This window comes from Sinocyclocheilus anshuiensis, unplaced genomic scaffold (genome assembly GCF_001515605.1).
Source record: "Sinocyclocheilus anshuiensis isolate Anshui unplaced genomic scaffold, SAMN03320099.WGS_v1.1 scaffold1517, whole genome shotgun sequence".
Lineage (NCBI taxonomy): Eukaryota > Metazoa > Chordata > Actinopteri > Cypriniformes > Cyprinidae > Sinocyclocheilus > Sinocyclocheilus anshuiensis.
The window spans coordinates 110,187-125,996 of NW_015540950.1; the positions used below are offsets into that span (position 1 = coordinate 110,187).

General features: G+C 36.6%; 1 protein-coding gene across 1 annotated transcript in view; it reads right to left on the reverse strand.

Moving 5' to 3' along the window:
* The window catches only part of LOC107689922 (collagen alpha-1(I) chain-like), a 33,632-nt gene extending 31,416 nt beyond the window's left edge, over positions 1–2,216 (reverse strand). Inside the window, exons 1-3 of the mRNA XM_016488101.1 lie at positions 2,003–2,216; positions 606–794; positions 82–131 (exon numbers count right to left, since the gene is read on the reverse strand). Of these exons, the coding sequence (XP_016343587.1) occupies positions 82–131; positions 606–794; positions 2,003–2,084 (321 nt within the window). The 5' untranslated portion in view covers positions 2,085–2,216. The remainder of the gene's footprint in view (positions 1–81; positions 132–605; positions 795–2,002) is intronic.
* Between the last annotated feature and the right edge of the window lie 13,594 nt (positions 2,217–15,810).

The window sequence follows — 15,810 nt, forward strand, 5'->3', positions numbered from 1 at the left end:
CACACACACACACACACTCACTCACACACACACACTCACTCACACACAGATAAAAAAAAATCAAAATGAATTCCCACTAACCACAGGACCATTAACTGGAGGCAAAGGACGTTCAGTCACAATGTCTGTATCTATGGAATAAAATACAAATATATTTCAGAACCTAAATCAGCATAAGTAAATCAAGTAAAGATACTTATATATATATATATAAGCTCAGTAGACTGATTCAGAACCATAAAAATAGGGAGCTACTTCATGAAAATGATTAACAAACATTATTACTTCCACTGGTGCTCAAAAGATCAGCAGTTAATGTGCATTCAAAAAGTTTCATTAATATATATATATTCATATTTGAATGCACAGGAAAAAAAAATGCTATGCATTATATACCGTTCAGAGATTATGTAAAATTAAAAAGTGCAATTAAGTGTAAAAAAAATAATAATAATAATATTTCAGTGATAAAAAAGTGCAATTAGCCAAATCCTTCAAATCCCTCAGTCCCGTGTCAAAGCATCAGTGACGGCTGAAAATCCTCAGGTCTGGGGCCAGTGAGAGATATTCCCCGAGCGTTTGCACACTAGAGGGCGTGTCTGTACCGTCGAGGCAGATGGGGCAGCATTCTCCGTCAGGAATCTCTGGATTAGCACAGTCTGATGTGTCCTCGCAGATCACCTCGTCGCACATGACCGTCCCGCTGTCGCACACGCAGATCTGGCAGGGCTCAGGCTTCCACACATCCTTGTCGTTGTAATTCTGACCGTCCAATGTACAGCTACCGAATGACACTGTGAGGACAACAAACCTGGATCAGCACAGAAGAGTCAATCACACTCACCACTGAACCAGTCCATGATTCGAGGGGTCCACAGAGGTCCAGCGGGGCCACAACCAGTCAAACATTGCATTTTAACAGATTACAGACACAAAAATCCAAGATATGAACTGTCGGCAAATATGACGCTAACTAAACTCATTTAATTTAACCTTTAACTTAACTCTTAAGGCAAAGTGTCCTCATTACAAAGTTAAAATTGACAATTTAAATGTTAAAAAATCAGAAAACACACTTCTGTGTCTTTCAAGAGAATGAATATGGCTTTTTCGCACAATAAGAGCAATAGAGTTTCACTCTTGCATATGTAGAAAGTTTTAAACCAAACAGGAAAGATGATTGTAACCCATTATAATAACACATACTGATCTGCTGTGGCACTGTATTAATTGTTTACTTATTGTTTGATTAATATTTTATAAATAGGAAGGAAATGAAGGTAAAATGGCCTAATGGGGCGTGGTGCACAACGATGGTGAGTACTGTATAAAGGAAAGGCCAGCATCCCTTTCTCGCGTTTCAGACTCGTGCAGTACTAAACTCCACCGCTTGGTGGCGCCAAAATCTCGCAAAAAAAAAAAACGCCGTCACGCCCCGATCATTCGCGATTAATTGAAATGAAAACCAGAGGTTTTCCGCATCAAACAAAACGCGTTTTGAAATTCTAAAACGCTAATTTCTATTAACATTTCAGCAGGCTAAAACTGTCAAAATGTCTATTACGCGAGTGATGGATCAGTGTAATCCAAAGATAAGCGGTTATATCCAGTTATCAAACGGCTAAAAAGTATGACAGAGCATAAATAGACGAGAAAACGAGAGGATGCGTGACATTAAAAGCACTCTCGTTCTCTCTCTCTTTCTCTTTCTCTCATCCGCGTCGCGTTTTTCCTTCAGCGCATCCTTCGCTTCAGGACATCATGCAGTGCGCATGCGCAGCAAACAAAAAACACTATTCCGCAAGATGGAAAAATTACCATATCTAGCAGATAAAAAAAAAAAAAAAATGCTGATTGGAATAGAAAGGCAGTTTTTTCCTCCTCGAGTCATTCCCGAAACTTTTAGATCGCAGGTCGACCAATGAAAAATTCCCCTCTGGAGTTCTCCAATCTCCTCAGCCAAGCATCTGTGCAAAAGCAGGAGTTAAAATCATATACTCACTATCATCCTCTCCTTGTCCTCTCACCACGAGGACTGCCGCGGCGAGCAGCAGCCCTAACCGGATATCCACAAAGCTGAACATGTCTAAATATTAGACATGTAGACTCTTTGAGGCAAGGGGAATCCTGTTTTGTCCTCAATCATACACGTAGGGTCCGGTCTGTGTAACTCCAATCCAGACCCCAGCAGAAACTCCCTACTGCCTAAACAGATGTGTGACCCTGGCTTTTATACGGCAGGGTTTTGGGGAGGTGCTGAGTGCGCAACATATCTGCTGCATGTTCAAGTCAGAGCCAGTCCCTCCTTCTGCCAAAACAAAGGGCCGCCTTCGAACATGTCAAACTATTTGGAGTCCTCGTTACGACGTGGACATTCTGAAACATGGAGAAGAAGCGTGTCAGGGGTTTGAGAGATATGAAAGGGAACTGTGTTTTGTGAATCTCTGGACCGTGTCTAGATTCAGATTCGTTTCGGTTCGGTTTGGTTGTGGATGTGATCATTTCATGGGCTTTTATTTCAGTACGCATTTGTTTTAGCTGCCAAAGGATGATCACATTCTGTAGTTTCGTTATATGATGGCGAATTGTGATCCTGGAGCACAAAACCAGTCATAAGGGTCAATTTTGTATAGAATAAATAAGCTTTCCATTGATGTATGGTTTGTTAGGATAGGACAATATTTGGTCGAGATACAACTATTTGAAAATCTGGAATCTGAGGGTGCAAAAACATCTAAATATTGAGAAAATCATCTTTAAAGTTGTTCAAATTAAGTTCTTAGCAATGCATATTACTAATCAAAAATTAAGTTTTGATATATTTACGGTAAGAAATTTACAAAATATCTTCATGGAACATGATCTTTACTTAATATCCTAATGATTTTTGGCGTAAAAGAAAAATCAATAATTTTGACCCATACAATGTATTGTTGGCTATTGCTACAAATATACCCCAGCGACTTAACACTGCTTTTGTGCTGCAGAGTCACATTTGAGTTGATTGATTATATGGGACTGAGAATGCAATGAAGCATTAGGGTTTACTCTTTTTCTAAATATTAAAATATGAAAGTTCAATCATCATTTACTCATGTCGTACCAAATCGTTATGACGGACGTTCTTCTGCGGAAGCACAAAAGAAGTGATGTTTTGAAAAAAGTCTCTTGTTTTGGACCCGAACGTCAAACACTGCAGCTATAGTGCCACAGCTGCTATAAAATGATGTTTAATGTCACAGCCATAGACAGAACAACATAGCATGAATATCTGTGCAAATGACCACTGCATGCCTGAACACATGAGCCAGTCTGTGAGCCATTAGCTTTTCCATATGCAACATGTTAAGCAGAGAGAAGACAGAGACAAACAGAGAAAGAAAGAGAGAGAGAAGAACATCTGGCATCATATCAAGCCATACTCAATGCTCTGTGGACACGTTGCAACTTCAAGAGCCATGGCCCTGTCTGACCTCCTGTCTCTTTTCGTTTACACATTTATTGCATGCTCACTCTCACTTTTTTATTATTGCAACAGGAATGCTAAATGCAACGTGTAATGCTTTTCCTAATAATAACATCAGATGAAGATGAAAAACTGTCTATAATGTGGATTGAGTTGAAAGCAGCTGAATAGGTTAATTTTTTTCCGTATGCATTCTTATTCCTATTTCTCTGCGTTCTCACTGGTTTGTTGAATTATTGCATTTAATGCACATACAAATTTGTCTTCAAATGCCCCAAAATGTTCGACTCGCGCACACGTTAGCAAAGTCTTCTATCCTCTTTTATTGCGCGGCTGGATATAGCAGAGTAGATGGGTCCTGTCCCAGGAAAACCATATGGTGATGCTGGTTTTATACAGTCAGGCAGAAATCTGAAACCTTCGTTACATGCCTTATCAAAGCTGAGATCAAAACCCTTCTTTTTATGTTCTCTCTAATAAGCGCATTATTGAACGGAACAATGAAATTTTACGGCTTCCAAAGTCGTCTCGTGTTTCCATATTGTGACAGCCAGTGACTTTTATTTCTATGTATTTTTGGACAAACTGCTACATTCCAAATTCATGCTCAAAATCAAATTTAAGATACGTAGGCTGTGTCTCTGCATGCTCAGCACTTTTCGACATAATCGGCACTGTCTTTAATTGTTGGTAGCTACCTCTCATGATTGTGGTCTTTATTGCATCATGAAATTGGTATTTTAGCTGCTCCTGTCACTAATGTTGATGTATGAGTGTTATAGAGTCTCTTGTGGATGTGAGGAGGCTGTTGTTGATGGTGAACATCTCAAATCAGACACATAAATTTGACTTAAAAAAAAAAAACGTTTTTAGAATTCTTTGATGAATAGAAAGTTCAAAAGAACAGGATTTATTTGAAATAGAACTCTTTTGGAACATTATGATAATACTGTCACTTCTAATCAATTTAATGCATCCTTGCTGAATAAAAATATTCAACTAAATGTTTAAAACGTTAAGCTCCAAACTAAAAGCATAAGCTAATATATTGTGGTTAATGTTTATAGTCTTTAATAAAATCCACTGACAACACCAAATGCATCTTAGTGAAATGTAATTGTGCTTGTAACTTTTTTAATTGTATACTAATGAACTCTAATAAGGTAATCATTGTAAACTAGTCATTCTACTAACCTAATTATATTTTCAATAACATTACAATAGTTCAGCTTTTAAAATAATAATGTAGATTTTATAGTAAAGAGCTGCTTTATTTGATTAACATAATGTGGTGTGAATGAGAAATTTCTGCTAAAATAAAGGCTGCCTCTTTATTTATTTATTATTTATTAAATTGGTTTTATTTAGTGTTTTTGTAATGCAAACATGCACCAGGCTGACATCATCATCATCATCATCATCATCATCATCATCATTATTTAAATAATTCCATCCCTATACAACGACTTACAATCACTTTTCTCTCTTCAAACAGTCTTAACTCACTTTCTCGATAGTGAGAAGGTTTTCTTATTGAAAGACCGTGCAGATTGGGCAGGGCGAGGTTTAAATAGAAGTGGTAATTTTCAGTGTTTTTGTTTTACATGAGTTGCATTAAATTGCACCTCTGTGGCGAGTGTCTGGCAGAAATCAGACCGGCGGTCGAGATAGAGTTATACACAGTATATAGCCTTCTCTGAAGCAGGTGTCTGAATCATTACATGCTAAAATATGACTACAAAGTCACCTTAATACAGCTGCATTTCCTCTCTAATGCTCTTTGCAGATTTCCGTGTTCCCCACATTTACCAGAGACCAAACAAGACGCCACAACGCTGCACTAAAGCCACTCAAACGCTCATCACATCAAGCCAAAACACACTTTCAGATCAAATTTAAATAACAAGGACACAAACAAGCAAACAGCTACCAGTAATGCTATACAAACAACTACACCAGCCAAATCTGAAACACATTTATTTGTCTCCGATTGATCGCCAATCTTCAGAAACTCATTGGTGCTTATGCTTATGCTTATCTTCTGTCCCAGAGCTGACCAACAAAAAGTGGGTTAATCTGAAATCAAGAACGTTTACATGTGCAACAAAATGCTGATAACTGACACCACATTATCTCATGAATTTTTTGAAAACAGGTATCAGAGTGTACTTTTTTTTTTTTTAAACGATACCATTATGATCTCCGTGTAAACTGTGCAGACGCAAATTTGTAGTATTTCTTTACAAAGTGACATCGCCATCTACTGGCCTGGTATGAATAATACAGCGTTTTAGTCGTTTTCGCGGATCTCTGTGAATGTGGATCGTTTTGATGTTGTTATTATATGCGAAACTTTTCAAAAACCCAAAGAAACAACTATTCCATTTTAGTACATCGTTGTTGTGTAAACGTACCCTAAATTGTAAAAAAGATTTTCAAACAGGTTTTATGAACACTACCCGTCTGCCATTGGTCAGGCAAATGGTTGGCTCCGCCCCAAACTCACACCATTGGCTGCTGTGTCAGCCTGATCAGAACAGCCAATCAAAGAGAGCAATTTTTGATGTTTTAACACTGATAAAATGACATTGTCTTAAATTGAAATGGAGTAAATTTGAGTACCTCACTCGTATAAAAAGACGTCCTAGATGTGACAAATGTTCTGCTGGGAAGTGGTATTTTTGGATAGTGTTTAGTACACAGGGAGGTGCTGGGGATTCCTCAGCCGCTCTCTTTTACAAGCACAGCCATGAAACACATGTTTCTACTTGCTGCAGCTGAAGCGCTAAAACAGGCCGTTCACTCCAAACCCTGATTCCTTTCTGTCTTCATTCTTTACTTTCTCTCACTTTACTGAGCCCAATGTCCGGTCAATCGCCCACCGAGGGCCTCCGACAGATCTAAACGTTTGAGTGCATGTCAGAGAGCGCAAGACTGCAAGAGAATACTTCAGCGGTTGCTCAGTTGTTTAAAACATTTCTGCTGGATTACGAACGTCTTGACTTCTGATCCAAGTATCTTGGATTTTAGGCACTGAGTGAACATTTAAACTGAACTCTGAGAGATTCACAATACCAGATTGACAATGCATAGCCTATAATACATAAGAATATAAAAATGGAGTTAAAAATTATAACCAGACGTCTCCGCTGGTGATACTAGAGCCCAATCTGCGTCTGATTAATGCTTTCCTGATACGTGTCCAGCTTTTGTTTGCAAAATGTTCAACCCCAGTCTGAAGCATTCCAGAAGCTCTGCAAGTTTTGTTGCAAAAAGCTTCGTCAAGTTTGAATGTGCTACATCAAAATTAATTTAGTGTTTTGCATGTTAAAAGAAGTGCACTTTGGCTTACTTATAAAAAGAGTACTTAATATACTTTAAAATAATGCACTTAAGTGTAAACTGTTTGCATGCTACATGTAAATGCATTATAGTTTAAATGTATATTAAAGGCAACTTCAAGAGTGTTTTTGACCCACTTAAGTGCACTGTAAAAATACTTTTCAAAGTTGTAAATAAAACAAAGATTACTGTTTTACAAGAAAATACATCTTCAGTCTTTAAACTTCAATAGTTAATATTTTATTCAATGTGTTACTTGCCAGTTTTTTTGTAATTGTTTGTGAAATGAACTTCTGAGTGATTTGTTTTTCCAGTGTACAGCTTTATACATAATTTCATAATTACGTCGACTGTCTTTGAAATATGGTTAAAGTACTGCTGAGTGTACTGACATGTATGGTTCACTTCATGAAACTTGTATGTCATGGAATTAAATATATTTGTAATTATTTATAATGATGATTTAAAATGTAATATCAAATAACACACTACAATTAAAGTTATAATCGAGTACTTTAATATGTTAGCCAACACATCAAAATAAGTGTACTTCTATAAACGATGATACAAGATTATTAAAAATGTACTTTTAAGGAAAACTTAATTTGACATGATTGCAAAGTGCACTTTTTTAGAAGTCTGTACTCTCTTTAAGTGACCTTTTATTTCATTAATATTATGTTATCTGCAAGTACACTTTTTTTTTTAAATATACTTTTAAAATTTGAAGTACAAATAAGCACACTTCTTTTTCAAAAGAGTAACTCTGTAGTGCAAAATTCTCTGTTTTGCAAGACATACTGGGAGATCAGATTGCAACAGGTCGTCATTTATAGGCTTAGATGCTTCAGTGCAAAATATCTAAACAGCTTGGACAGTCTTTTAGAATCGCATTCACCCTCCGAAGACATGGACTGATAAAGAGAAGTTAATCTTGGACAAACACCCGAGGGCAAACTCTACCTGCTGCAAACTTCTCCTTCAACAAGTGTCTTCATGCAACCACCTTCAGTTCAGTGCACCGTTGCTTTAAAGTTTTCCTTGCAATATGCAATAAGCATTGAATCAAAAAAGACTTTAAGCTGATTACAGGGTGGAAGGTCTGCTTCCGATTGCTTGGCAGTCTTGCACTTTGGAAAGCTGGAATCATTGTGATATGTAGTCATTTTGTAATCACACGGCTTTCACTGGCTCTGTCTTTAGACCGACTGTAAGCCCAGAGCAGCCCCTTCATTTCAGCTCACAGGCCGCTATTTTACTGTCTCAGCATTAGTGGAGGATGTTCGGTGATGCTGTTATGGACAAAAGGTTCGAATGTTAATCTTTCTGTGTTTTTAGAATCTTCTCTATTTGCCAAAACTTTCAGGAAGCTGATGGTTAATGAAAGGCTGTGTGAAATTAACTCAAACGACAGCCCAGACCAGCATTGACCTCATTACCAGGTCACTTTTGCGCTCTTTTCTCAAACCACGTCACCAGCTGAAGAGAAAAAGTGAAAAAAAGTGCAAGGAGGAGGAGAAAACAGAACTCATGGATCGTGTCGCAAACTCGGACCACCCCAGATCGTAAAGATGTTTTCTCGTTTCGCTCAAGCATCTAGCACTGTACCATCAATGCATACAAATCTAATTGTGAAGTATTAAATAAAACAAAGAATAAAACATTTTTAGTACACAAGACAGCTTCTTTTTTTTTTAAATGTAGAGGCCAGAGCTAGATGTCTAAAGGCCTTACATGCAAGTGACTGATTAAAAAAAAAAAAAAAAAGTTTTATGGACAGATATATGGAAACTTGTTTCCCCCACTGAATAAAAAAAAAAAACAAGTAATTGAGACGTTTTATCTTGCAATTCTGACTTTTCTTGCAATTGTGAGTTTGCATCTCACAATTAGCATATTGTAGCACATTATAAACGTCTTTATTGTCACTTTTGATCAATTGAATGCCTCTTCGCTGATCAGAAGCATTAATTAATGCACTGACCGCAAACTTTTGAACGTTAGTGTGTATATGACAGTGTTTTTCTCTCACAGTCCGTCTTATTCTCATTAATGGCTGAGTTTAGTCTCTGCAGACACACCTACTTAGTCTTGTTCTCCTCCTCCGAGTTCAATCCCTCCTTCGAGAAAGAGACGAAACAAGAAAGAAACAGAATGGAAAATATGACTGAATTCTACCCAGACTACAGATAATGTGCAAACGGCTGCTGGAACTCATGACACACACAACTCACTGAAGGGAAAGACACTTCGGAAATAAAAACAGTTCAAACAGACTCAAAATGCTAAGAAAACAGAATGCTGAGAAGCACTGCATTTGAGATGCATTGGATGCAAATAGTGTTTGGGAAACGCTTCAGTCTGAATTGTGCACTGCATCAGGATGAACACACCTCAGTTGTGTTTCTTTGGGGTTATTCTTTAGTCTCTTCCAGACACAAGTTCCAGCCGCTTTGGCAGGCATTTTTTACATCGGAAACATCTGCTCAGAGAAACATCTGAGAAAGAGCTTTTCCATTTCTGCTCTAATACAGTGTTCAACACTCCCTGGCTTTGCTGCCTTGTTTTGTTCTGTCTCTTGTTTGTCGTTCTGTTAGCATGAACTCCTTTTAGTAGCAAACAACTGGAGGCCACAAACTGTTTTCTCTTTTGTGGTTTTTGTGTGTGTTCATTGTAACTCAACTGGTAAAGCATGGCGCTTGCGACGCCAAGATCATGGGTTTAATTCTTCAAAAAAAAAAAAACACAAACAGTATGAGCTGCAAGCTTTGATGAGACTTTAACTCTGACTTATCACTACTGGTTTGTTCAGTCGTAAAGAATAAGAAGAAGAAGAAGAAGAAGAAGAAGAGTAATGCATAATGAAACTGAATTAAATAAATTTAGTCATTTAGTAGGTGCCTTTATCCAAAGCAACTTACAAATAAGGACAACAGAAGCAATCAAAACAACAAAAGAACAATAATATATAAGCGCTGTGATTCTGCGTAGGGCAAGGTAGGACACCTCAGTTGAATGTGCTTGACCTTTGAGCCCTCAGATGGCATTGCATAAGAAACCGTCATGCTGCTGTGTTAAATATAGCCACATGGGCTCAGGAGTACTTCTGAAAACCACTGTCATTTACCATAGTCTGCTGCTGCATCAAGAAATCATGCTGCGGTGTTAAATATAGCCACATGGGCTCAGGAGTACTTCTGAAAACTGCTGTCAATTAACACAGTCTGCTGCTGCATCAAGAAATGCTACTTGAATATCTGTTACTCTAGCTATACATCAGTTCTATGCAGCAATGCTGCCGGGTTCTCTGGGCCAGAGCTCATCTCAGATAGTCAAAAAAACAATGAAAATGTGTGCTGTACTCAGATGAGTCCACATTTCAACTTGTTTCCGGGAAAAATGGATTTCGAGTTCTCAGTCCCAAAGAATGCTACAACAGCATGGTTTTATAGACTCAAAGTGAATGTGTTAGACCGGCCTGCCTGCAGTCCAGATCTGTCTCCAATTAAAAAACGTATGACCAGTCGTGAAAAGGAGAATCAGACAACGACGATCACAGACTTCTGAGCTTCTGAAGTCTTGTATCAAGCGAGACTGGACAAACATTTAGCTTGCAAAACTTTAACAATTAGTATCCTCAATTCCCAAACAATGAAACATTGTAATTAAAAGGAAGGTTGATGTGACACAGTGTTAAACATGCCTCTTTCCCAACTTTTTTGGAATGCGTTGCAACCATCAAAAACAAAATTTGTTCATATTTACAAAAAACGTTGGTCAGTGAAAACTTTGGAAATCTTTTTTTGTACTTTTGTCAATTAAATAAAAGTTAAAGAGAATGAACAAAATGTAAGATTCTTGATTTTATTGCATTTTACAAAACGTCCCAACTTCACTGAAATTGGGTTTGTATATATATATATATATATATAATTCATGACAATTCCATTGTCATTGTTTATTCCATAATTCCATTGTCAATTATTACATTATATTATTAAAGTGTGTTGGAAGCATGTTAAGTTGTTATAATATTAATATATATCATAATAATAATTGTATCATCTTATAAATTCTATAAATTATAATAATTTTTCCACATAAGGACTATTTAGTTTGACTTGTTTAATTTCTTCAAAGTCTGTTCATTTCAGTGGCAGCTCAACCTTTTTTTCATTTTCCATGGACATTTTGAAATTACATTTATGCATTTATGCTTTGGTGCAACGCCTGGCTGACGGGTTCGATTCCCAGAGAATGCATGAGTTGCTGTACCTTCAATGCATTAATGCAATGGAAGTTGCTTTGGATAAAAACATCTGCTAATTTCATAAGATGCACATTTATCAGATAAATGTAAATGTCATCATATTCTAGCAGTGGCTCTCCTGAAATCTGCCTGTGGGCAGGCGAGGAGAATCCCTTCTTTTTATTTTATTTTTTAGTATTTCTGAGCTGAGAGAGCTGAGTCTGAGATGTGTGGGGAAATGAGCTCAGCGCTGCGTCTGGAAAGCTCATCATTCCCTGACACCACCGCACAAGCACGCATAAATACTGCTGCATGCACTTAGAGAAATGGAGGAGGGAAAAAAAGAGTCACAGAGATGTGGGGGAGAAAACAAAGGACGAGAAAAGGCCAATCAGAAGGCATGACAGAGCTGAGATAGAGAGAGAGATCGGGAGGACAACCCGAAGAAAAATGTGGTGTAGAAACAATTTTCACTCACAAATTGCCAGTAAACTTCACAAACAAAACAAGAAACAGCGAGTCACTAAGTAGAACAGTATCTCTTTTTACAGTGTAGTTTGTATGTGCACAGAATAAAGAGAGTTGCTTTGCACACAGATGCAGCGAGCGTCTCACGAAGCATCTGGAAAATCCTGAATAGAAGCAGAAGGAGTGTGAGTCAGACAGACATCACCCACAAATCTCACAGCGCAACACATTCACTGCAAAAAAAGGCTTATCTTACAAAGAATTAAAAAAAAAATAGTAAATTAAGATGCATTTACTTGTTAAGCAAAACGACCCGAACCGCTAAATGAAGTGAATTTTGCTTAAAACAAGAGAATTTTACTTACCCAGATATTTTAAGCAAAATGCACTTAATTTAGTTTTAAGAAACAAGACTAAATATCTTGTCATTTTGCTTCATTTAATAATCTTATTATTCAAATAATAATCTTAATTTAATAATTTTTAGATATTTTGACTAGAAACAAGACAAAAATACTAAGTGGTATTGATGGAACGTAGAGATTAAGACACTGCTACTGTAGCTTTAAGACTTGTATAATTAAGTGACCTCTCAAATGATTGGCTAATCACTGTCGCTCAGGGCGGACCGAACTGCCGAATTGAGATGTGATGACAATATGGTTATGATTTCTGAATGACCCATTTTTGCATCTTATTTCCCATAAATGGTACTGAGAAAGAAGCTTTGAATTGTAAAGGCTGGGCTCTTTTTTATTAAAGTATATTAGTGCCTGTTCACTTTTTTTCCCCTTTCGTTTTTGCCGTAGGGATTTTTTAAAAAGTCTTTGTTTAAGAGTTATAAGCATTGATCTAAACCAACCAGCTACGAGGTGAATCACAATATTACAAACTTTGATTTAAAGCAAAAAGTATTTGAAAATCAGACAAAAAGACAAAGGTACGAGATTGTGAACTTAACTAGTTTAACGAGGGAAAGAACTACAATCCCATGAAGCATTGCGAATGACATAAATTAATTAAAAATGACAGAGAAATATAAAACTATTTATTTAAAAATGTATTTATGTATTTGTGTATATAGAAACTTTATGTATATTGTGTATATATGTATTAGTATTTGTGTATATAGAAAGAATATAAATGTATCTTTATTACCGAATTTGAGTGGGTGGAGCTAAAGAGCTTCTATTCTCTGATTGGTGGAGATTTCTTATAATAATGTGGTTTTCCACCAGAAATAATAAAAAAAAAAATCATGCAAAATGACTGCTTCAACAAAAGCATATACTGTACCATTGATTAATAACCTTGTAGCTAACAGTACTTCAGTTTTTAACAGTTTATAAGTTATTGTTAAAAAAAAAGTAATTCTCTTTTATGGTAAAAATTATGGGATTTTTCTAAAAATAGTGTTCTCTGATATGTTTTGTAATATATTCTATTACAAAATTTACCTACTCATATAATCATTGAGTATAGTGAAAATTAGTTGGCTAATCAATTAGCTTTAGCTAATTAGCTTAATAAAAAATGCTGAATTTGACCGTACACAGCTTCTGCTATACACTGTAAAAAATATTTTTCTTAGTTGTAAAATAGACAAAGATTATTAGAGTATGTTTTACAAGAAAATACCACTGCAGTTTCAACTTTGTCTTTCAACTTCAAAATTTCACATTTAAAGGGTTAGTTCACCCAAAAATGAAAATTAGGCTGCGCTTTACTCACGAGTAAAACGCAGCCTAATTTTCATGTTTTGGGTGAACTAACCCTTTAATTCAAGGTGTTACTTGCCGATTCTTTGTAATTATTTGTGAAATTTACTAGCAATTTCTGAGCCAAAAAGAGTCTACAAGACAAGGTTTTCTACTTTGAAATTTCACATTTAATCTAATGTGTTACTTGACATTTCTTTGTATTTTTGGTAAAATTTACTAGCAATTACTTTAACAAGAAAATATCAAGTTCCGTTTTTCTACTTTAAAATTTCACGTTTAATTCAATGTGTTACTTGAATTTTTTATGTCCCAAATAATGGGAAAGCCTTTAATTGTGTGCAGTATATTCCTTCACCTGGATGAGCTGGAACAGGTGTCTGTGACAGGAGTTGAAGACTCTTAAGGGATGATTTGATTTGGCAGCTGTTTTGTGTGACTTTGTAAGTAATACCTTACAAGAGAGAAATTCCATGAACACGGCCAAGTCCTGTTTCTGTGTTGATGCGAGCCAGCGCCTCTCCGTTCCTCTCTGTCTCCGTTCCCAGTCGCTGTCTGTGTTCATGACGGATCTCTGCTGTTCACTTCTGCACATCAGAGAGATCCATCTGTCCGGAGAACTGGCCAATCAAAACACACGCACAGCTGCTGAGCCCCGCCCACTCCGGAGAACAGCATCACTTCATCCAGGAGAACTGATCCAGAAATCTCTTCTAGACCTTATGAGAGGAAATTATATTAGATATAGCAGTATATCTAAAATTATTTGCAATGCAAAGATTTTTTTATGACACTCCACAATAAAAAAATTATAATATTTTAGTAAGTTCAGTAATATTTTTTTGTGTGTGTCTGGATTTACTGTATCAGTTTATTCAAAATGCATTAATGCATGTCTTCTTCTTTTATTAATACTTTTTTTTATTAAAATTAAGATTTTCATTTTTTTGATCTGTTTATTTTGGGATTGTATTATATTTTAATAGTATTATTAAATTTTAATTATAAAACAGATCGTTCCGGTGCTTGACTCTGATTGGCTGAGCCACGTTCGAAGCTGTTGTAAATTACTCTACAAAGTAACATACACCTTTGTTTATTCTGTGAAACCGTACTACGTATATGGAATAACCGTGTTTTATAAAAGCAGTAAGCCCCGTGAAGCCGTGCTTTACAGTGAATTTATAACAGCTAAGGGGGTTTTAGCTCTGCTTCGCGTCGTACCTAACAACACCCCTTAGCTGTTATAAATTCACTGTAAACCACAGCTTCTTGGGGCTTATTGCTTTAATTTTATGTAATATTATTACATTTTAAAATGTAACATTTCTCTACAATAGCCGTAAAGGATTTTACCTGCCAAATCAAACTTTTACCTGCAAATTCAAAGTCAGTGTGGTATTAATAACATGAATATGAATTTTATTCATATAAATATTCAACTAGTTTGAGAGCATATACAGTTTTACTTTTCATCATCTGAATTTTTTGACTAGTACTACAGTGTAAAAAATTATTTTTTATTTTTTTGTAAATAAAACAAAGATATATGGAGGAGTACATTTTACAAGAAAATGCTATTTCTGTCTTTACTTCAGAATTTGTTCAACTGTTTCTACAGAGTGTATTTCCTGGGTACTGAATGAAATGAAAAGTTGATCTGTTAAAGCTTAATGAAGGATCTCTCACAGCCTAACGAACACACTGTCCATCTCTGTCTTCTAGAGATCGTGTTGAACACCAAAGAAAGAGAGAAGAGGAGAAGACAGGCCCGTAATACTGTCAAAGGAAAACTAAACAACTGATTCATGGTGCACTAAAGGCATGTCCTTCACAATTATACAGAAGTTTATGCACAAACACGTTTGTTTCTCTACAAAGGATGCATGTGAGCATCCAGCACAGAAACTTTATATCACCTAAATATTCCTGTCAATCTTTATGTTACCCCATCAGTCAAAGACAACAACAGTACTCTCTCACAAAAGTCTGCTTCTCAAAAACTAACACAGCTTCAGACGAACTCCTGCATCTGCTCCGACCTCGCTGAGCACTTGAGAATAGAGCAGAAACAGTGACTTCAATGGAAAAGAATGTCTTAACCCTCCCCAAACTCGGGCAGTATGTTCTCTTTCTCTCTCACTTTTGCAAACCCACAGTTTTGCGGTGAATAGGAAGGACTGCAATGTGATGACCACAGCCTTCCCTTAACTTTTCCTCTAGCTCGCTCGCTTTTTTAGCGTTGCCACGTCTGATGCGCTTGTGTTCACGAATCTAAAGCATTGACGAGCATGTCTTCAAATGAATAAGTCTCTGGGTAAGGACAACTCACAAATGTTTTCATAGCTGTCCATCACATATCATAATGCCCGTTTCCTTTTTTAGACACATGCACCATATTAATTGACTATTTCTGCTTTATTTCCCATCTTGAGTTTTACTCCAATTTTTGAAATAGCCACACACTCACAGAGAGAGAGAGACAGAGAGAGAGAGAGAGAGAGAGAGAGAGAGAGAGACAGAGACAGAGAGAGAGAGAGAGAGAGACAGAGACAGAGAGAGAGAGA